The 23,618-nt window shown below is 40.9% G+C and overlaps 1 protein-coding gene across 3 annotated transcripts; it reads left to right on the top strand.

The window, feature by feature from the left end:
- The first annotated feature begins 4,567 nt into the window (after positions 1–4,567).
- FBXL3 (F-box and leucine rich repeat protein 3) lies at positions 4,568–23,305 on the top strand. Of its 3 annotated transcripts, none has more exons than XM_053936639.1 (5): positions 4,568–6,109; positions 10,274–10,637; positions 12,717–12,839; positions 15,876–16,047; positions 20,880–23,305. In XM_053936639.1, the coding sequence occupies exons 2-5, from the start codon at positions 10,275–10,277 to the stop codon at positions 21,521–21,523; spliced, it is 1,302 nt and encodes a 433-aa protein (XP_053792614.1). In that variant the 5' UTR covers positions 4,568–6,109; position 10,274; the 3' UTR covers positions 21,524–23,305. The 3 variants fall into 3 exon arrangements, with proteins under 3 accessions (XP_053792614.1, XP_053792616.1, XP_053792615.1); XM_053936641.1 differs by lacking the exon at positions 4,568–6,109 and adding an exon at positions 8,655–8,776; XM_053936640.1 differs by lacking the exons at positions 4,568–6,109; positions 12,717–12,839 and adding an exon at positions 8,737–8,776.
- Positions 23,306–23,618: the final 313 nt, after the last annotated feature.

Raw genomic sequence — 23,618 nt, forward strand, 5'->3', positions numbered from 1 at the left:
CTTTCCTCCAATACAAACAGAATCTGAGCAACAACAGTCCAGTAGTTATTCATAAGATTGTTGTGTCTATTTCTACATCATTGGGTTTTTCCATACTCCTAGTGGGTTGTGGAATGGCCTAGGTGCATAAATCTTTATTTCCCTCCTGATGGAGGCTGGGCACAACTATGTACCTCCCACCAAGCAAATCCTAAATTTTGGCACACCCTGACTGAATTTGACGTTTCCCATGAATAGGTGCCCACTGGCAGGACTTTGGATCTGTTCATCCAGCACTCTCATACATTCAAGGTACTGGTGAATAACTTCTGGGTTTTGCCTCCAGTGCTAGGATACAAGACTTAGAAACAAGCCATGCTTGAAAACCAGCTTTAGGGTGCCCTTGCAGGACACATTTCACATGAACACATAAGGTACCCTCCTTCTGTGCCTTGGTACCAAGGCCAATCCTAATACAAATGCCAGCCCCTTCTTAGCAATAAGTCTGTTTGGGAATTTTTACCACTGTCGCTTGCTAATCATATTAACTCCTCACCAACTGTCAGAGTCAGTGGAACTGATTTGCAAGGAGCTACACAGAGCACAGAGAAAACTCCTGTAAACCAAAGAACTCCTCTACCAGGATGCTGTCAGACCAACCTATCAATGAGCTGGCACTGCCCTTTCCAGCAGCATCGCTCTGCCCATGGCTCACACCGTGGCAAAGATGAGGTGCTGTCTGGGCTGCTGGGCACAGCTGAGCCCACTCTGCCTGTTTGTACGGCAGCCCTAGCTAAGGCCATGCCACAAGAGTCCCTTGTCAGAGGGGCTCCAGAAAACAGCAGCTTTTACTGTATTACCTAACAAAATAGAGTGGTACAACAGCTTTTACCCATGAAGCAACCATGGGAACCATTCATCTGGAAAGAATTACTAGAGCCTCTAGAGACAGAAACAATATTTAGACAGTGAGGAACCTTTTTTAAAATAGTTATCTCCAGCTTCTACTGAACCATGAGCAACAACATCAGGTAATCATCCTGTTGCAGGCAACACCCTATCCTGCTGCTGCTCATCCTTAGTTTTATCTTTTTATTTTTCTGTGGCCATGAGGCCTTAAATTGAGGCACACTGGTTTAAAGACCATTTTATTTGCAGCTACTGTAAAAAAAAAAAAAAAAAAAAAAGAAAATAAGTTGAGTTACAGCTCCTGTTCTGTAAGGTCAAGGTCTTGCTTGTGATGGATAGAATATACTTATTTACTTATTTTACTAGTCCATAATACCACATTCTAACAGTATAAGAAAGTCTCTCACCACAGAATATCTTCCACATTGAGAAAATAAAACCAGGAAATTTCCCTAATGATATCCATTACTGAAAAACATTCACTTCTTTTGGCACTGATAATGTAATGAATAGGTTCAGCTTTCCTCTGCATTTTCTTTCTCAGCACAATCTCCTGAGAATGAAGACTGTCATAGACATTCCAGACCAGGTCTTTCAGCCACTGTTTATAACATTAATATTCTCCTATTTTTCAGAATTTCTGTTTTCATTAAATCAGAGTGAGCTACTCAAGCCTGACATACTTCCATCATAGCTGGCTCTGGTCTGCTATGGTTATTTAATTCTCTTCCAACTGCTTCTGTGATTTTCCCCTCTGCATTCTTATCCTAGCCAAATGCAAGCCAGGCTTATCAGGGTGGAGCACAGCTCCTTGCTTCAGAGCTACTTGAATATGGCCAGAAAATCAGCACAGTAGACTTTCAGTGCTAAAAGGTGCAGCATTTACAATCAAGACCTGGCATTTGAATGTTGCCGTGGCTTCATTAGGCAGGCAGGCAGTCTGCTAGCTGAAATGAGGTGTTCTGTACAACCTCAGCTGGAGGTGGTGAGATCCCCTGTTAGATACTGAGATTTTACTTGGGTTTTATGCGTGTGGGCTGTTCCTCATCTTCACATGGTAACAGTGAGGTGCTTCAGAGAGCTGCTTCACATCTCTGAGTGATTCTCCCATCAGAAAAACTGAAACTTCAGAGAGCTTCTCCTTCTCTTTTGGAAAAATAAAAAGTTACAATGCAGCTTCCTCAACACCTCACAGTCTCATTTTTGCATAGCAGGGTTCAGCCCAGGCCATGGCCTTTTTCTGTTACTACTGAAAGTATACAATAAAAAAAAAAACAAAACAAACAAAAAAAAATTAAAATATTCCTCTCTCAAAAACCCATCTGCTGTTAGTTAAGTGATTAGTGTAAGGCAGAGAGACTACTGAATGCAGACACACCTGATAGTCCAAGTTACTGACTAAAGCTCCAAAGTGCCCAGCCACCACTGGCAACAACATGGCAACAACACAGACCAGCCCAGACCTGTGGACGTTCTTTGAACCTTTACTGCTTGGCCCCTTCTTAACCTGCTGCCACCTATCTCAGTGCCAGCTACCTGTGTCCAAGAGCTCTGCAGGGCTTTGTCTGCCAGCTAAACCAGAGCCAGCCCTGGGGGGTCATCAGGAGCCCACACCACCAGCTGCCTGCAGGTTTTCTTTCATTCAGCTCTGATAAACTGCCCAGTTCTTGTGCTTTGCCCACAGACACCGCAGACATTTTTGTCAGTGCTCTGCACCATGTCCAGAGCCTGGGTCAGCCCCAAGGACGGAGCTGCAGCTGCCTTTCTTGCTGATTTTAGCTGCTATGTCCCCAAACAGTCTCATGCTGGGAGTGCTTTCTGCACTTGTTCTCCTCTCCTACACACACAAAGGGTGCCTAAAACTTACACAAGCGGCGACAACAAAGCAAAGAAGGGCACAGGCAGTGAGCCAAACTTTGTTTACTCCGAAGATAAGGCAGAAAATTGTAACTGCTTGGCACTGTAAGAAGTCCCTCCCAGTAAGTCAATACAGTGAAACTCAGATAATGCAAGGGTTTTAAAGTAGTGTTACCTTAAAAATAATGAAATTGCAGCTGTTATATCTCCCAAGACTTCTACACAAACTCAGAAAATATTTTTTATGGTCAAAAGATTTTTTTTTCTGCAGACATCAGAACTTGATCAGAGCATAAATCTTGATGAAAAAATATTTTTACTGACTTCACATGACATGGCTCAGTTACATCACATCATAATGCACGTAATGTTGCCTTAAAACACTAAGAGAGGTGTTATAGATGCATATTATATGATTGGCTTTTTACAAACATTAAAATTAATACTGTATGTGTTATGTTAGAAATTTATGCTGTATTAATGTCTTTTAAGTAGTGCTGTATTAATCTCTTTGAAGTAGTGTGGTAAATATAGTTTTTAGGCTATAGCATAATATTAAAATAGAAACTATGTGACACTTTAGATTTGTTTTTGTATCTTTAGATACAAAAGAAACTTTTTGTAACTAGTGCAAGAAATGGAAAAGATAATCAAGAAATTCTTTGCATTATCCTATTTGGATAGAGATGACAGCAACAAGACACTAAGATTTCAAGAAAAGAATTATTGCCTCCTTATCGGGAATGCTCAGACTTTGAGGAACCAAGAAGGTCGGTTTACAAGATGGGGGGGGGGGAAGCTAAAATTTAACAGAAGCACCCTAGTTTTAAAAGGTTTGAGTCACGTATGAAATATATGAATATGCAACAGGCTATTGCTTTTAAGGGGTAATCCTTTGTTAGCAAGCTGTGCTTTGTGGCAGAGCAAAGCACCTGGACATCCATACATCTTTGCTTTTTATTGTCTTTTATTGTCCTAACTTTGATTGTCCAAAATCTTATTATTATTTTTATTACTATTTTATTACTATTAAACTTCTAAAATTTTAACACAAGTGAATGGCATTTTTCACGAGAGATGACCAGGAGAAGTAGCAGCTGCTTGCTCTGTATTTGTTGATAAAAAATAGATCCTTCTCCCCACAGACTGGGCCCACGTCTAGTTCCAGCCTTTGCAGTCAGTCTTTGTCTCCCACATCTCCAGCAGTTTGCAAATTACGTACTTGCAAATAAGACTTGTCTTTACTAGAAACTGCTGTTATCTTCCCACCATTAGAAACCAACTCTGAACTGGAACACAAGGGCTGAAAAAGGAATTCCTAAGCAGTGGGAATGGAAGACACAGAACATATCCAGATGGGGATGGCAAAACAGTTATTGCAGGTTTCTTGACAGTATTGGCTTCATTCATAAACACATCTCATTACCTACCAAGGTTTATACAGCTGTCTCATATAACTGAGCAAATTATACAATCACGTATTTGCTATTTGTCTAAGATACTCAATCTGCTCAAGGTAAGGTGGTAACTCACCTCATATTTCCAGGTTTTTGTTTCATTTCCTGAAAAGCTCAAGACTGGATGTAGATTCATAAATACACACAGAACTGTAATGGCTGAGCTTTAGTAAACAGCTCAAGACATTCTGAAATGGAGAAAAAGATACTATTTTCTCACAGAAACTCAAAATAAAAATTTATGTTTCTCACTGAAAAACAATTCTGTTTCTGGACAAGTCTTTTTTTTTTCCCCACAAGAATCTCAAGGAACTAGATTAAAAAAAAATTAACAGACTTAAAGTATGCAAGGAAATGTATTTCTATAAAGTGTGTCTTAAAGATCTCAGGGATGGTGACATTTGAATGACCACTGAAGAATTTTCAAAGCAATTTCAAGAGTGGGACAAGCACAGGATCACAAGTGCTGTTTCCAAGAAATTAAATGACAGGAATTGGGATTACAACAATTTGAGCAGTAACTTACTTACTATAGCTTGCAATAAATGAATAATTAAGTTTTGTGAATCTCAACAACTGTAAAGAGTTTGGACACATACAGGGCTGAAAAATGAGGTGTATTGGAGTATACCACATGCACAAAGGACACATGATGTCAAGGTATTTGCAGCCCATGGGAATGTCACACATCACTTTGTCCTCTCTGCCTGGCAAAATCCTAAGCACATAATTCCCAGTGCCTGCCAGTCCTAGGACACATTGGTGGTTTGCTTTCCCTCTTACATCTATTCCTAAGGCCAGCCTCCCATGGGGCGTTCAGATCACAGAACATAACCAGCTGTACTGGTGCTGAAGATCCAGCTCCATTGCTGGTAATATTCAGCGTGCCCAGGGGGCCAAGAAGGCCAACGACAACACACTGTCAGCACTGGTGTGGCCAGCAGGACCAGGGCAGTGATTGTCCCCCTGTACTCGGCACTGGTGAGGCCACACCTCGAGTGCTGTGTCCAGTTCTGGGCCCCCCACTACAATAAAGAAATTGCGGGGCTGGAGTGTGTTCAGAGGAGGGCAACGGCACTGGTGAAGTGCTTGGAACACAAGTCCTGTGAGGAGCAGCCGAAGGAGCTGGTGGTGTTTAGCCTGAAGAAAAGGGAGGGTCGGTGGAACCTTGTCACTTTCTACATCTCCTGAAAGGAGCGTGTAGTGAGGTCGGGGTCGGCATCTTCACCCAGGTAACCAGTGACAGGAAAAGACGACATAGTCATAAAATGCGCCAGGGAAGGTTAAAGCTGGACATTAGGAGAAATTTCTTAATAGAAAGGGTGACTAAGCAGTGGAATGGGCCGCCCAGGGAAGTGGCGGAGTCACTGTCCGTGGAGACATTTAAGAACAGACTGGACGCGGCACTGAGGAGGCACTGAGTGCCATGGCGTAGCTGACATGGAGGCGTTCGATTATAGGCCGGACTCGATGATCTCGGAGGACTTTTCCAACCCAACTGATTCTGGGATTAGCCCCGGCAGGTCTCTAAACTTCACTGGTCCCTTCCTGCCCGAGGCAAGACGCACCCAACCCCGAGCCGCGGCGCAGACGGGCGGGAGGAGGAGCTGGCGCCGTCCCTGGCTCCGAGGCGCCGCGGGCGGGTGCGCTGAGGGGAGGTGGGGCCGCCGCCTCCCCGCCCGCCGCCATTTTGGCTGTTTCGCGTCGCTTCCGCCGCTGGAAGTAAACAGAGAGCGAGGCAGGGAAGGAGTGGAGCAGCGACGCGGGCAGGACGGGACAGACCGGACGGTCGGGCAGCAGAGGCGGCGCTGGGGTCGGCTTTGGCGGAGAGAGCTGATGTGGCCGGAGCGGAGGCGCCAGCGCGGCCCGAGCCCCGGTTAATGCGAAGCGCAGCAGGGAGCCGCCAGGTGATGGGGCAGGAAGGGGCGGGCGGCGGCGCAGCGGCACCAGCCGCGGGGTCCCAGGCCCCAGGAGCGGGCTCCGAGCAGCGGGCGCGGCGGAGCTCGGGGCCTACCGGGCTGTGGGAGCCCCGGGCCGGGGCTGGGCCTGAAGGAGCCGACCCTGAGGGGAGCCTTCTCCGGGAGTAGCGAGCGATCCTTAAATCCTCCGTGGTCCACCGTGTTTGGGGGTCGCTGCCTCGCAGCTTTCCCGTGATAGCGGTAGTAAATGGTGAAACCCTCGCTGTGTCCAGCGGACCAGGTTATTTGCGGCAGGGAGGGGTTGGGTTCTTGTCCAGGTCGCCCCCTCTTTCAACCCGTGCTCCCCTTCAGCGCATTCCTGGTGTTCCTAGAACAGCGGGGGTGAGGCACAGCGAGCTCGGTTGGGCAGGCTCTTGGGAAAGCGTTATCAGTCGGCTGCAAACAGCCCTGCACAGTTTGTTTTGTTTGGTTTTGGTTGTGGGTTTTTTTGTGTTTTTCTTTTTTTTTTTTTTTTAACTGCCGTTGTGTTCTGGCTGCACCTTACTCGGCAATAAAAACAATGTTAAGCACGTGCTTTGCTCCTCCTCCTCCTGCTCGATGACTGAACTGTGTGATTAGGGTCGGACGTGACTACTGCAAACAAGATAGCGTGGGTTGCGCCCAGGTGCGGAGTTCAGAAACAAGTCCTTATAATAGGTGGAGAAATTTACTTGGGAAAATCTTAAGGAGTCAGGCAGGCACCCGACTTTCACCCATCTCTTTGCCCTAGTAGAGTTGGGTGTTTTTGTTGCTTTGGATTTTGGGGTTTATTTTCCTTTCTCTGGCAAGATCTTAGCTTCTAAAGCAAAGTTGGTTATAGCAGCAGTTTGAAAAACGATGCGTGTGTGTCCTTAGTGTGCCAGAGAGAGTTAAAAGAGAGATTGATGGTTCATGCGTTTCTAAGAACTGATAAGCAATCACTCCTTGAAAAGTAGGTTTTACTCGTACAGTAATTTGCTAGTATGGAATTTTGCATCCACGTCTTCCTTGTTGAAAAGTTGGTCTTGGGTTTCAAGTGGTCAGATCTTTTAAATTACTGAATACATAAAGCAAAGTGAATTGAACTTCTAATTGCATTGCCTATTCTTACGTTAAATATCCAGAAAGGTTTACTCTCTTAAGTGTCTTTTTAAAAGTAAATACATTTTCAGATAGCTCTGTAAACTTCTGCAGGCAAACATGCATTCTTTAAATTTCTTATTTGTTTTATTGTTGGCATGTGAAGAGGTTGGAAGCAGTTACATTTTAAAAAAACTATTCTGATACTTTAAGTTCTGAAATGAAAATCAGATTAACAAATTGGTTAAAAAATAGATGACAAAATAGTCACACAGTTCTTAAAATAATATTTTTCAGTCTTGAGCTTAGGCACTTTTTTCCTGTTTGGAAAAAGTTTGCCTAGGAAATACTTTTGGAAGGTTTCAGAAATCTTAATCTTGACATGTTTAATTACAAGATGTCAGGAAGAAAAAAGTTGTCTGTAAAGGCGTGTTTTTTCCCCATCTCTTGCTTTAAGTCATGGCATTTAGAACATGTAACTTCTTATTTTATTGGAAGAAGAAAACATCATCAGTATACCTCTAAGTGATGGCTGTGTTGTCTTTTTATTTTTTAAGTTGGCTGTTAACAAAAATGTGGGACAGTATCCCACAGCTTCCATGAGTAGGTTTTGGTCTGTAACCAGCACATATTAACTTACTTCAGTTAGCTCAGAGGTATACATTGAGAGCTGTTGATGATCTGGTCCACTCCTGTCAGCACATCCCAGAGGCCTTTTTTCCAGAAGAAAAATGAATACAGTTTTATCAGTGGCAGCTCCCTCCTGGTCTTCTCTGAAAGGGAGACAAATAAGAGGGGAAAAAATACCCCAAACACTACATTAATGCAATGATAAAAGCAGCCTGCCTAGCTGGAACATTTATGCAGATTTACTGCCCTACTAGCAAAAGATGAGACAGGATCTCTGTAAAGGAGAACTTGGAGAGCTCAGTCTAACAGTATCTTGTGTAGCTTTTTACAGATGGCTTTGGAAAGACGTGGACATCAAACAGGCAAGCCTGAATTTGCAAGTTAATAGCTTGCCTGTGGTGAATGCTGGTTATAACCTAGTTGTTTGCAGTATCTGTTTAGCCTGAAGCTTAAACTAATGTTGCATTTCAGACTAGCTTATTATAAATATTGTTCTTATACTATGCTGAGTTATTATCTCTAACAGAAACACAACAGGCTTGCAGTGGATTTGCCAATTAATTCTTGATTAATTTTAAGTTGAATTCCATTTTCATGGTTGCAAAATCCAATTCCTTTGTATTTTTGTTAGTTGCAGATGGTTCTGAGTCACTGTTCTGTTTTCTTGCTTTTCTTCGCTGATGAAGTGGCTCAGCAACAGAACTCTGTCTCTGGCAGAAAGCTTGTTCCAGCACAGGAATTGTGTTCTGCATAGTCCCATAGATGGGAGCTGAGTCACGGAAAACAGTTCTCAGGAAGCAAGTAGAGATTTTTGCCCAGTACTGTTTTCATCCTCTGCTTGCCTCCAAGTGTGCTGGGAGTGAAAACAGGAGTTGAACTAAGTCGAGACAAATTTTCTTCGTTGGTCTTTCGTGACTGTATGTTCAGGTTTGTCTGCATCATCTTATGAGTGGCTTTAGACCTTAAGTGATAGCTTGCTTCTGTCATGTGAGTAGCTAGGATTAAAGCCTTTTAAAGATAGGTAGGGAGGTGCTGGCTTTGAGAAAATAATCTGTGATGCATTGGATTATGAACAGTATATTTTTTAGCTGGCATTTTGTTTTAGTAAGTACTTCCAGACTTAGTTGCACTACATAGCAGGGAAACGTAACTTTTCAAATCCCAAGAGGAATCTGGGTATGTGACAATCCTAGACATGTAATTATACTTGAATGTTAAACCAGGATGATTTTGCTGTGTGTGAAGTCCTTGTTTATCTTCTAGAAATCAGAGAGGCTGGGGTGCTTTATGTGTCAGGCTCACCCTGCCCTCGGATTCTCTCAGCTCTTTAGAGACTGGAATTGAGCACATTGTAGTTGAGTATGAGGTAGCAGATAGCAGAGCCCTTTAGGACATGATGTGCATCACAGTGAGGCTTTTAAAAATAAATTATCAGATGCCAAGTTCAATTGTAAGATGGCATGTACAAAAGAACATGTTTGGATTAAAACTCAGTGAGCCCTGGATGTATTTCAGATACATGTAGCGGTAAGGGATCTTTCCTCTCCAATAACGTAATGCAAGGTAGAAATTGTTTAACTGACGTAATTATGGAAAAAGCATATGCTACAACCTTTTGCTTCAGGCTTGCTGAATTTAATACAATTTTGAAGAAATTTTTCTGGCCCTTCTCTAAATTTTTTTTTGTGGGTTGAAACTTCCAGACTGTTACTGGAAATCTTCTGTTAATGCCTATTTACTAATTAGTTGGAAAAATGAAAGCACACCAATGGACTTGATGAAATATATTTTCAAGGATACTGATTTAAAACAGATGCCTATTAAAGTAATGTATTTTAAATAAATGAATTTAAAAAAGAAAATATTCTTTCTCTCTGACAAAAAAAAATTTGGTCTGATACAACATCTGCTATATGCAGTGCTTGCAAGCATGCATACAGTAATTATTTACTTCCTTGCCTGATTTTTATCTCCACAGTTTCAAGTGTTGTTCCTAATAAATAGGACTGGGGCAGGAATATTTATGTCAGTGTTCAAAAAATTGTTTAGAAGATTATCCTTCCATTAGTAGAACAGTAGAGTAATGATCAACAACACAGTAAAACAGATTAGGTTCAAAGTGTTCTCAAACACACAAATGAAACACTGAAAGGAGAGTGACTGTTATAAATGGGCTGGCACCGTTAATGATTAAAGAAGTAATATTGAAGATATCAGTTTAGACAATATTGTCATTTCTGGACTGCCATTTTGGTTTGTTACTTGGATTTTTTTCCTTTATATATGGCAGGGAAAAAAAACCCTCCCAAGGTGTTGTTGCGTAAAATACCCTTTTTCAACTCCACAGTTTTCTATTAATATTGTTCTCAGCTCTTTTACATTTACAAAATAAATAATTTTTTTTTTATTTTATTACTTCTATAGAATGAAACGAGGAAGGAAAACTAATGAGGCCAACAGCAGTTCATCTGAAGGCACAGCTGAGAAGGAATCCAAGAGACATAAGATTGTAGAGAAGAAAACCACAGTTGTGCAGAGTCCTGACTGGGCAAACCTGCTCCAAGACATCATCCTGCAGGTGTTCCAGTACTTGCCACTTCTGGATCGTGCTCATGCATCCCAGGTCTGCAGGAGCTGGAACCAGGTGTTTCATATGCCTGATCTCTGGAGGTGCTTTGAGTTTGAATTGAATCAACCAGCCACGTCAAACCTGAGGACTACACACCCTGAACTAATCAAGCAAATAATAAAGAGGCATTCCAATCACCTGCAGTATGTTAGCTTCAAGGTAGTGTATTTTATAGGCTTTTAAAAAGTAACTTCTATTCTGTAAGGAATAGAGCAGCTGTCAGTGTGGTGGCTGACAGCCTTGTTTCTAGGCTTAATATAGGGCAGCAATGGATTCTCTAAATGGACATGGAGGTTACCTCCCAATTAATTTGTTTGGGTATATTTTCAGGACCAAAACTTGAAATAACAGTATTGAACATACCTTTTCATTATCTTATTTCTCTTAGATGGGATTTTTTTTGGCTGGTGGTGTGGTTTGTTTGGGGTTTTTTGTTTGTTTTTGTGGGTTTTTTGTTGGTTTGTCTTTTGGGGGTTTTTGTGAGTTTTTTGGTTGGTTTTGGCTTTTTTGGTTTTTTGAGGTTTTTTTCGTAGCAGTTTAGCTGCTTAACATTCTGCTTCGTGAAGTGGACAGAAATGGTTCTGATGCAGCTGCATGTGTGGGTTACTGCCTCAGAATTAAGTTCAGTCAGGATGCCTAAGTTGAGTATTTCCCCATTTCACATCGTGTAGGTAGTTGGCTCTAATACTCACGATTAGAAAACATCTAATGCACAGAGAGTAACTTCAGTACTACTAGTCATCAACTAGCAATTTTAATATTAAATTGTATGGGATTGTGTACTCAGTGCAACTGCTTTTCAGGGGACTGAAAAAGTACATGCGCTTTGCATAGGTGCCTGTACTGATTGTGCCTGGCTGAGAAATACCATTTGATGAGAATTGGTTCTGTTCACATTGTGGAATTATTTTCAGCACATGAAAATCTTTAATGTGGGCTTACATATCAGTGTGTCTTGGAAGAATGCTGTGAATCTCATGGCTGCATATGCATCAGCTATGTGAGAAATTTGGAAAGGAAATGTGTTCTGCAGCAAGTTCAGCGTAATTGTTTCTGAGTTCAGGCAGTTCTAATGCTGGGATCATCGGCATGTGAGGAGCTGAGTCACCTCTGCCTGATCACATGTATTGCTACTACTTGCTTGCAATACCAGATACAAACTGTTACTACATGGTTTGCAGAGCTTTTATCAGCATCCAAATAAAGAAAACCTAGGGCTGTAGTGGAGTGACCTCCCAATGTCTTATCTCCTGTCTATGTTGCTTTACACCCAAAGAATTTTGGGTGCCCTTTGCTTGTAGGGTGATCTATCATTTCTTTCATGTGTCACTTCAGTTGTCCTTGTGCTACAGAATACACAAGGAAGTGGGTGTAACACACACTGGTCCTCTCTAAAGGCTGAAAACAAGAGGGGTGTTTTCTCTAGGCAAAGAAGGATGAGACTGTTGAAAATCATGGTTTTTCAGCTTGCATTTGAGGAGAAAATGAACATTCATTGGACTTAATCTGTTGCTGCCAAGGTAGCATGGCTTACAGTGGAGTTAAATTTGATCCTGTGATCAAGCTTTATACTGTTCTGTAGATTTCCAAAGCTGTCATGGCTGCTGTACATAAGGGGTTATTCAGAAAGCACACCTGAATGTCAGGGGAAGTCCCCTGGAGACACACTAAGTGATTTGGTTGGGCAGCAAGCTGACTAATGAAGGTTTTGGGATTTGTGTTGGTTTGCTTGGTTTGGCTTGGTTTTTTAGAGTATCCATTTCATCTGTTGTGGTTTTAATGGTGAAGGGCCAGTCACTCATGTTCTTATGATAATGCACTTAATTCTACAGCAGCTCAATTTTATGAACTGAGCCACTGTAAAAAGAAGTGGCTTTTGCACATAGTAAAGGATTTATAGGATTCTTGCATTTTGGTAAGGAGGAATGTAAAGAGGAAGTGGAATAGGCTCTGGACCTTCCACTTTCTTGTTTTTTGATGTGTAATGAGTATCTTGGAACAAACTGTTTAGCTAACCCCTCACCATGCTATATTTTACCAAAGTGTTTAGAAGAGTAGTAAATTTATAGCAAATAGTCTTGGATTTTTGATTCATACATTTTGGGGGAATAAAGAATAACATTGATGGATTCACAATGAGGGTTTTTTTTTAGCATCACATTTCAGAAGGTAAAGTGAAAAAAAAAGTTAAAGAGTGTATTTGCAGTGCATTCTGAACAAAATTCGTTTTGTTTTAAGGTGGACAGTAGCAAGGAATCTGCAGAAGCAGCTTGTGATATTTTATCACAGCTTGTGAATTGCTCTCTGAAAACACTTGGGCTAATTTCAACTGCCCGGCCAAGCTTCATGGATTTACCAAAGGTATTTTATTATGTGTATTTTCTATTGCAAAATATTGCAGTGTTTCATACAGTACTTCTGTAACTTTATGAGAAGTTCTATTGTAGGAATATGAATCTTGGATAAAGAAAAGTTTATTAGTGGTCTGGCCTTTAATAAAGGGAGGAGCTGATATGTACAGTGATGGATATATGAAGTTCCATTCAGTCTCTGAATCATATGAGAGCGTAGGCCTGACCTTGTTCTTTCAAGTTGTCCTGTCTGTTGACCTCAATGTAGTGCTGAACAGCGTGGTGCAAGTTAAGAGACTAGACAGTTCAGGTCTGTGTAATTGTGTTGTGGGGTTTGTTTAGGAGACAGTTACAATCAAATGAGTAGTAGAGTTGTATCCATGTGGACTTGTCATAGGGCTTACACAATCTCTTCAGAAAGAAACAGGATCATGATTTGCAGGGCTTCACATCAGGCAGTCAAGCATTAGCATACTTGGTGAAGTGCACTTTATTTCTCAAATTTTCAGATTTCAGATATTTACCTTGCATGTTTACCAAAAATCAGATCTTGTTAGAAAGCATTTAATCTGGATGACAAATCTCTTACATGTGCTTCTAGAGAAGCATTCCTGCTAGTGAGGTGGAAGTGTACTATTGCTAAGGAGCAGGGGAGTGGTTGTGAAGGGCCAGATACAAACAGATTATTAGCTAGATGTCAGTGGTGTCATGGCTGGTGATGGCAGTAAGGACAAGGAAGAACTAGAGACAGCCTCAGGAAATGAAGTAGGCTGCAGGTAAGGTTAGCTACAGAAGGGTTATCAATTATTATCCTTGAAGTGGTCACTGCCATATCATGTAGCTCTCTTGAATATGTATTTTTAATCCACCATAATTTTCAAAGAGGCTTTTCAGATATTTAACTAGTTTTGCTCTGATTTTTTTTCCTTTTCTGATGTTCTTCGAGGTGTGATGATAAGAAAACCTGAATGTAGTGAAAACAATCCACAGTGTGTTAAAGATACTTTGTCCTTTCAGCACTTTGTTACTCTTCTTTATTGATCTGAATGCTGCTTTAGATCTCTTTGTTTTCACTGGAGGGATACATTAGGGTCATGTCCAGCTTGTCGAGTAATTACTTGTAATTGTTCATGCTATGTTCTTATTCAGCTTTAAGGCTTATAAAGCACAGGCTTCCTTTTTTTATTCTCAATAAGGAGAATTCACATTTATCCTTTAAAAAAATAGATTCAAAATAAGCCCAAATTAGCTCTAAGGATAATTTGCCTTTCAGTGCTTATGTCTTCAATAGTTTTGTCACTTGCATAAGGGACAACTAGTGAAACTGAAGAATTGAATTTGGCCATGACTGAATTCTTGTGGGAACTGTTAGTGACAGGTCCATTAGATGAAAAGCAGAAAAATATTAATTAATTTGGAAAATGGTTAATACTTTGCTGTGGTTTTGGATTTTTTTTGTGTGTGATGGTGGTTTTTATTTTTATCAGACTGTGTAAGAAGTCTGAACTACTTGGCATTATCTTCATCAGTGCTCTCTTGTTATCAAGTGACTTGACATGTGGGAAATATCTCTAACTTATATTTAGAGTTGTGTTGCCTGTCTTGTCACTAAGTACATTCTAGGTGAGTAGAATCTTTTAAAGAATCATACTACAGACTACAGATGTGGCAATACTGAAAAGACCAGTATTGGTCTTTTACATGTTGGGATATTGCCTGTTTCCTGTTAGGTCTTCATACTAGAAGGTTCAACTTCCCTTTTTAATAACTGTGGTTAACTTCCTTTGCCTTTCTATTTAACAGAGAACAAAAAGACAGTACTAACATTCTCATAATAGAGAGTTAAAATAATATTAAACCATCTTTTCTTCTGTACATCACACATATAAAAAGGATACTGTCAGGATAGTTGGAGTGGTCCCTAAAGCCAAAGTGCGTAAAGATTCTGAGTTGAACTTCCTGTTTCCATTTGCATGAACTGACTTAGAAAGTTTGTGTAAACGTGAAAGCAGTAAGTCTACTCTAAATCTAATTGTGTGGCAGTTTTATCAAAAATCACAAATATATCACCTAAGAATGAACAAATATTGTTGCCAGGCCTTCTCTCATATAACTGTGTTCAGAATATATGCCTGTGGCTCAGAGTGAAATATGCTTGAAATTCAAGTAGCAGGTCAGTTTTTTAAAAAGATACTTAAGGTAGCGTATGGAGAAAATACTTTTTTAAAGTCTTGTATTTGTTCAATCTTGTAAGAAATCATTAAGAAGATGAACTAACTATTCACATCATACCACCAGTGGTTTTTACAATCACTGCTGTATCTGCTCCTTAGTCTGTGTTTCTCAAGTTCAGGTTCCCAGGGATCTGTCTTTAATGATAAGTTTCAGTGGTTATGCAAAAATGCTGAGCACTTGTCCTACTTTATCTGTGCTGCTTATTCAGTAATTAATTGATTTCCTGTTCCTTGGCTCTGTTTGGACCACTCCAGTTAACTTTCCAAGAAATCTGTCCAAACCCTAAATACTCCTGTGTGGGTGGTAGGCAGGCAGTACAGTAATTTGGCTTTGGATACAAACACTCCTGACTGTTTTTGCATCTCAGCAATGCAGCAGAACTTGCCATGTGGGAATTCCTCTTCTAGAAGATGCTTCTTTTAGAGTGTGACTTGCCTCATCTGTTCAAAGGACATTAAAAAAAAATCCTCAAAATTAGGGCTTCTGGACTTTCCCTTTGCTTGTGGTCTTTCTGTAGATTTAAATTTGTGCAGTGGATTGTCCAGGATCAGGTTCTTGATTAACATCTAATGTTACATGGCCTGATTTGCCCAATTCATAAATGGATAGAAAAATTTATTACACGTCCTCTACTCAAAAATGTAAAAATGTCAGTTTTAGTATTATTTTTAAATTATGCAATATCAAAATAATGCTTTATCAACAAATGCTGTCAAGAAGTAAAAGCTAGGACTGCTGTGCAGTGTGAAACCATTGGGATTTTTACTGAAAGACATCCTACTCTTTCATTTAAACTTCCTTTTTTTTTCAGTCTCACTTTATTTCTGCACTGACAGTGGTGTTTGTGAACTCCAAATCCCTCTCTTCACTTAAGATTGATGACACACCCGTAGATGATCCATCTCTCAAGGTTCTGGTGGCTAACAACAGCGACACGCTCAAACTGTTGAAAATGAGCAGCTGTCCTCATGTTTCTCCAGCTGGTAAGCTACTGTGGTTTTGGGGTTAGCCTGTTCGTGATTTTTTGGTTGGTTGGTTGGGATTTTTTAATGCATGCATTAAACTCTGTCTGAAACCAGTACACCTCTGAAAACATAGGGGTGGGGTAAGAGGGGTGATGAATATGCTATTACTGGCAACCGTCCCTGAATAAAGTACTTTCAGCTGGTGGTCGATCCATCTATCCTACCACTTCCCAGCGACTACTGGGCTAATGATAAAATAGCGCATGTCTGTTGTGGGCAAATAGTGAACCTCATGTGGAACTTAATGAGACTATATCAAATTGATTGTGCTCTATTTGTGCAATGACAAATATTCCAATATAATTAAGCTTTTTTGGGATATGAGTTTCTTTTCCATACTTCGTTATGTGTGGGTTTTGACTGTTGGCATGCCTTGGATTAGGAAGATGCTGATTTAGTCATTCTGAAAGAAAGTCATTGCTGTAGAAAAACTGCAGGCAGCATCAAAAAGCGGAGATGAGACTGAGCTGTGCAAAACTTCTGCAGTCACCAAATGTACTTCTCAAACACTCTTAAATGTGTCTGTAAGAAGAATGAAGCCAGCTCATACCAGAATGAAATCACTCAAGATTGTTGAAGTCCCAGAATTAACATTTGTGGTAGACTTAGGCAACACACAGCAAGTTTAGGATTTATTCACAGACCATCAGCTTAACACTTACAGTTTTTCACTGAGAAAGGGAAGAGGAATTGTAATGAAATGCTGGCAACTTAGTATGATTCCTCTTCTGAGGATGAGTAGAAACTATAGAACCATAACACCATAACTTTCTCCATGCGAATACATTGCAGCTGTAAATGCTAGATTTATTATCTGTCAAATTCACCAGCAGTATTCCTACAAGGGGAAAGGGGAAAGCAGTACTATTGCAGAGGGCGTGTTATTGTGGTGATAACAAACAAAACAAACTTAATACCTTTTGCAAGTGTAGCTCTCAGACAAAGCCTCATGTTTGGTTTTGTATAAAGAAGTCCTGAAAATGCAAGACTGATGTTTTGCAGCAGCCTGGTCCAGCAAAGTGTTCACAGAATTAACTGTAATATTGCCTCCTCCAAAGCTTTCTAGTTGTAGATGGGGGTTGTTTAAATTGGCTTGAGGGACTGGCTTTTGCAGCTTAAAATTGTTTTTTGAGAATCCTTGTGTCTGAGAAGTGCAAGAGCTGTAACATGTCTTTCAAGAGGAAAAGGCTTCAGCAGTAATTTGTAGCTAGGCAGAGAGAGTTGTTTCCTTGAGCTTGGATTGAAGAGTAACCTGTCAGCTCTAGCAGACTGCTGGTTTGTGGATATAATCCTTGCTAGAAGGCTTCATTGGAACATCATACACTTGATAATTTGGAAGGAGACATGAGTGTGTTCTGATTGATGTATCTTGCATGGTTGTAAGTTGAAGGAACGATGGGTAAGAAATGGTTGTGCCTGTTTAAGGAGCACAACTGTTATTGTCCTTCATGGAGGATGAATAGATTGAGGTAAGATGCATTAGTAACCAAACCAGGGAGTGCTGAGCAAACAGTAGAAGAGTTTAATTGCTTAATTCAGATATGGGTGTGCCTTGAGATGGAGAAAAAAGTGGAGGCACTGGGTTTGCATGACTGTTCTGTGGGGCAGTGAGGGGGCTGCAGGAGTGGTTTCTGTGAAAACTGCCAGAAGCTTCCCCATGTCCACCAGAGCCAAGGCCAAGCCCATCAGTGACTGGTAGGGCCTTTGGGATAACCTGTTTAAAAACAGGGAAAAGGTACTGCAGGAGAGCAATTGCAGCTGGAGATAGGAGTGAGAATACATGAGAGAAGCAGCTCTGCAGACACAAAGGTCAGTGAAGAAGGAGGAGCAGGAGCTGATCCAGGTGCCGGAACTGAGATTCCCCTGCAGCCCATGGTGCAGCCATGGTGAGGCAGCTGTGCCCCTGCAGCCCATGAAGGGCCTCATGTTGGAACAGGGGGATGCCTGAAGGAGGCTGTGACCCTGTGGGAAGCCCATGCTGGGAAGCACATGTTAAGAGAGGAGCCCCATGCTGGAGCAGGTTTGATGGCATGAATTGACCCTGTGTGGAACATTGGAGTCTGTTCCTGAAGGACTGCATGCCATGGAAGAGACTTCATGCTGGAGCAGTTTGTGAAGAACTGCAGTCTGAGAAGGACTCCCACTGGAAAGTTCATGGGGGACTGCTCCCATGTGAGAGACTCCATGCTAGAGCCAGGAAAGAGTGTGGGGGTGGTCTCCCCCTGAGGAGGAAGGCGTGGCAGAGACAATGTCTGAAGAACTGACTACAGCAGCCCCCATTCCCTGTCCCCTTGTGTGCTGGGAGGGAAGAAGGTAAAGAAAATCATGAGGAAGTTAAGCCTGGGAAGAACAAAGGAGTGAGAGGAAGGTGTGTTAAGATTCAATTTTATTCCTCATTAACCTACTCTGATTCAATTGATAATATATTAATTTCCCCAAGTTGAGTCTGTTTTGCCCATGATGGTAATTGGTGAGTGATCTCTCTTTGTCACCCTTATCTTCACTCTTGAGTTTTTAATTGTATTCTCTGTCCCCTGCCCAGCTGGGGAAGGGAGTGACTGCACAGCTTTGGTGGGCACCTGGTGTCCAGGGAGGGACAACCCATCAAGTGAAACAAAGAAAGAAGCTGGTATGTGGACAGTTGGCTTCAAGAGCAGGCAGGCTGCAAAAAGGAGACTCTTGAAGGAAAATGTGACCTGGATTTTTGTTTTTGTAACGGGGATATTATAATTAGCAGGCTTCTATAAATGTGGAAAAACTTTATTGAACCAAAAGGACTGTGAGTTACAAAACTAATTACTTACAGATGCAGTTAAGATGTCTTCAGATTGGAGGAGAGGGGAATGTTCATTACTAGGTCAGTTCTCAAGAAATTTTTAGTGAAGGACAGAAAAGAGTAATGAAAGTGGAGCAAGAGAGACTCCACTACTGCAGGGATAAAGAAAAAAGATTGATATCAAACAGTGAATTGCTCTAAGTTACTGTACAAAGATAAAGAGGCACGTTTGAGTTTGGGCTGGAGAAACAGAGGCAGTGATGTATTTCTAATTTTGTGAGCTTTTCTGAAGTTACTTCTGTTTGTTGTTCCCACTCTGAAATACTAACTGTTGGAACAGAGGGAATGGAAAATGTTCCTGTAAAAGTGATATTTGTGTTGTGGCATGGGGTAGGAGGGCTGCTTCTCTTGGAGTGGGAGTTGGGAAGCAGAGCAGGTATCAGATGTGCCTTCATCAGGGACATCATGGGTCAGGGATTTTTTTTGATGCAACTCCATGCAGTAAGATCAGAGAGCAGAGCCGTTTACCTCTCAGTGACACAAAGGTGTAGGCAGTGCCTAGGGGTGTTCTGTGAAGTACATGGGCTCCAGGCAGGCCCTCTAGTAGCTGTCTGCACTGCAGTCATTGTCAACTCTGTATGTAGGATGCATAATGGCACTGGCAGACCATGCATATCCACTTCCAGACCCATAAAAATCACAGTAAGATGAACCCCAGCTCTTCCCTTTTTGCATTGCACTGGTCCATAATGTACCCCTAAAGTTAACAAAGATTTGTGGAAGGATTGCAGCCAGGACAACAAGCTTTGTCGAGATGAGAAGATGTATATGGATCTTGAAACTGCCTAAAATACTTTCTATTTCAACAGACCTTGGTATTCTGAAGCAGCATGTCTGAGTTTCCTTAGAGAGTGATCATAGTGACCCTTCTGATTCATGCAATGTTTTTGCAGTGACTTTTTTTTTTTTAAGAAAGTGTTTCTGTGCTCAGTATAGACTTCTCTTAAATTTAATAGCTGCTCTTTAAAATAACTGCTGTTTTCTGAATTTCTTCCTGTTGCTTCAGAACTACAGTGTATTGAGCTCAGGTTTTTCAGTTCCATGTTAAATGCTATGTTCTCATCCCTTCTCTTAATGGAAAGGCCGTATCCTACATTTCAAGCAGTTTTCTGGGTCACATGAAATACAGAGGACTGAATGCTGTTCTTTGTGCTTTTTATTTTTTTCAGTACTGCTACCAGTATAATACCATCGCTTGTATCTACAAATAGTGTGAGTGGAAACCTTAGGCTGACCCGGATTCTCTTTTTAATATTTTTGTCTTCTGTGAGCTGCAGATTATATTGAATCATTAAAGAGAATCTGAAAATTGCTGTTTTATAAATTACTGCTCCATATTGCTACTATTTTGCCTCTTTTTTTGCTGTAGCTTTTCCAAATTTAAGCATTTATACTTTCCTAGAAAAAAACAAATACTGACAGCAGCAGCCTCTCTATTGAATTAAAATCTAACATTCATGTTACTTTTGCTTTACATTTGCTTTCTTCAGATGACAAATTTCTTTCTGTTCCTTTGTCAGCTACAGAGCGCTCAGCAGTTCTTCTACAGCTGGTTAAGGAAATACTTTTATCATGAGTGAGGACCTTTTACAAAAATGAGGTTGAGTGTATGTGGTCTTACAACAGGGCAGAACAGTCAGAATATCCGATTTATATATTTGTCACTTCTGTTTATGTGTTTGTTCACTTCTTTATGATTCCCAGCAAAATAGAGATGTGTGTGTGTCTGTCTCACATGTAGGTACAAAGAAGTCGCAAGATCCTGCTTGTGAAAAAGACTAACGTTCCGGTTCTCCAAGTTTGATTTGGTTTTGATTTAAGGTCTTGGTTGGACGTTTGAAATAGGTGTCCATAGCACCCTCCTGACACACATAAACAAATTCCCTCCTGTTTTGTGTTCAGTCATCAGTGCCTTTATCTGTGTAACCCCTTGCATCGTGTTGTCTTCTCACAGGTATCCTTTGTGTGGCTGACCAGTGCCATGGCTTGCGTGAGCTGGCGCTGAACTACCACCTGCTGAGTGATGAGCTGCTGCTCGCTCTGTCTTCAGAGAAACACGTCAGGTTAGAACACTTGCGCATTGATGTGGTTAGTGAAAATCCTGGACAGACTCAGTTCCACACGATTCAGAAGAGCAGCTGGGACGCTTTCATCAAGCATTCTCCTAAAGTAAATTTAGTCATGTACTTTTTCTTGTACGAGGAGGAGTTTGACCCGTTCTTTCGTTACGAGATACCCGTCACTCACCTTTACTTCGGAAGGTCAGTCAGCAAGGATGTGCTCGGCCGCGTTGGGATGACGTGCCCGCGGTTGGTTGAACTGGTGGTGTGTGCCAACGGATTGCGGCCGCTGGACGAGGAGCTGATCTGCATCGCGGAGCGGTGCAAGTACCTGTCGGCCGTGGGCCTCGGAGAATGTGAAGTCTCTTGCAGTGCCTTTGTGGAGTTTGTGAAGATGTGTGGCGGTCGCCTCTCTCAGCTCTCTATTATGGAGGAAGTTTTGATTCCTGATCAGAAATACAGTTTAGAGCAGATCCATTGGGAGGTTTCAAAGCATCTTGGTAGAGTCTGGTTCCCAGACATGATGCCCACTTGGTAAAGTCTTTAAAAGACTCCAGGGCAAATGGAGTAGCACCTTAAACCCAAGCTTACCATATTGCAATTTCCTGTATAAGCTTATTTAATAATATAGATTTTGCTGCAAGTTAATTAACGGTTTGATTAGAAAATTAATTTTTCTTTAAAAAATTGTTTTGGAACCTGAGAACCAAAAGAGTTCACAGCTCCAAAACCTGTTTTCATCCAAACAAAATTCAGGATTTTGTTTTAGATTTATTCTTTGTCATTAAAGGTGACCTCAGATATTTTTGGAAATAAAAATTATTTAATATATTGAAATGCACTTGCAAAATACCAGTTTTGATATGCTGTTTTTCTTTGATTTAGATTAGTAGTATTGGATACAATCATATTTGATCTTAAAAAGCCAAGCAAAACCCTACCAAAATTGCATGCTTTTGTTGCAGACTGTAGCATTTCTAAATCCAGTCACCTCGATGACAAGATGATAAGAAGTGTTTAGGAGCCTGTGAAATACACACATTCAGTTAAGTCATAAAGGCAAGAGCAATACACAATAATAAGTTTAGATAACTAAAGTAGAAAGTTTACCACCTTATTCAACAGATTATTAGATCCATCTAAAATGTATTTAGAGCGCTAACAACCAGTAGTGTGAGCTACCAAAAGTGGTGTGGGGTTTTTTCCACACTCTATGCATTTTAATGTAGTTTGCTTATGGGGTCTCAGATCTGCGTCTAAACCTGTTTTAAGGTATTTTTTGTCTAGCTCAGGAAGCGAAAGCATTCTGGGGAAAAATGTAGATACATTGTATTTAAAACCACACTGGATTTAATGAGCTTTTCTTGCACATTAACCGGTTTGGCAGCATATGGTGAGATGGAATAATGTATGGTTTGTGAAATGAACCCAGCAATGTTATTCTGATGACATAGATGTGAGCAGAGTGAGGTGAGAAAGGTAAAATTTGAATGTTGACCAAGAACCTTTTCACAAAACCTTAGACCTTTTGGCTGCTTTCAGTTTGACAGAAATGACATTGGAACAGTTGCTTAAGCTGTATAAACTAACTGTATACTGTAAATCTGTTTCAGAAATGTTTATGTATAAAGTGGATGTTTGATAGATGATAATTTTTGTATACCTTTAATTCAGCTAGTTCAGTCATTTCATAATATTTAACAATTCAAAAGGAGTAGACTTGGTGAAGTAGAACAATAGGCAAAAATTTGTTTTGAACATTTGATAAATCAGTTTTATTAAAGAAAGTTTCTAGTTTGTAAGTGGTGTAGGCAAGACACTGGCTGTGATCTGGATGTGGTTTGTGACTTCATTTCTTACTGCCAACAGTTATTTTCTCTTTGAGGTTGCTGATGGTAACACTGAAGTGTTGCCCAGACAGCTGCATGTTTGAGAGATGTGGTCAGCCCTCGGCAAGGCAGAGCTGCCCCCACAGGCTGGGTTGAGCTTAGCTGGTGGCTGCTTCTCACTGGCGCTGTACAGCTCCTTCTGGTAATGAGTAGATTTCCTTCATCTCTGATTTCAGTCATGTTTATCCGAATGTATAATTTAGTGTAATACACTTATGAGTGTATTTAAGTTCATAACTATTTTTTGAGTAAACAATGCTCAGCAGACTGGACATCTTTATAGGGGAGTTGTATGTTTCTGTAGAGCTTTGATTTTAAAATTGCATTTTATGAATTACGCGGTTTTTGTATTAGAATTTGTTAAATTAATGTAATACTATAATTTGCTTTTATTTGTACAAAAGGTGTCAATATATTTAGTCTGTAAAAGTAAAAAAGCTCTGTGTCTTTTATAACCCGACTCTCGGAACTGACTATATGAGAAAGATGGAGTAACACTTGTAGTCTGGGGAATAGGATTTAGTTTTCACTAAATTAATGTGAAATAATACCATTAGTAATGGAGCCAAAACCTCTCTGGACCTTGACTGCAGGTGTCCTGATGCTGCAAGGTAAGTCACCAACATGTTGGTAGTGGGAATAACTGAAAGGCAAGGAACAACCTCAGTACCAGATGCCACTCCTGGAAGTCACACCTTGAAAACCCAGCGTTCTGCTGCTCAGAGAGAGGCCTCTGTCAGACGC

This window comes from Vidua chalybeata, chromosome 2, assembly GCF_026979565.1.
Source record: "Vidua chalybeata isolate OUT-0048 chromosome 2, bVidCha1 merged haplotype, whole genome shotgun sequence".
Lineage (NCBI taxonomy): Eukaryota > Metazoa > Chordata > Aves > Passeriformes > Viduidae > Vidua > Vidua chalybeata.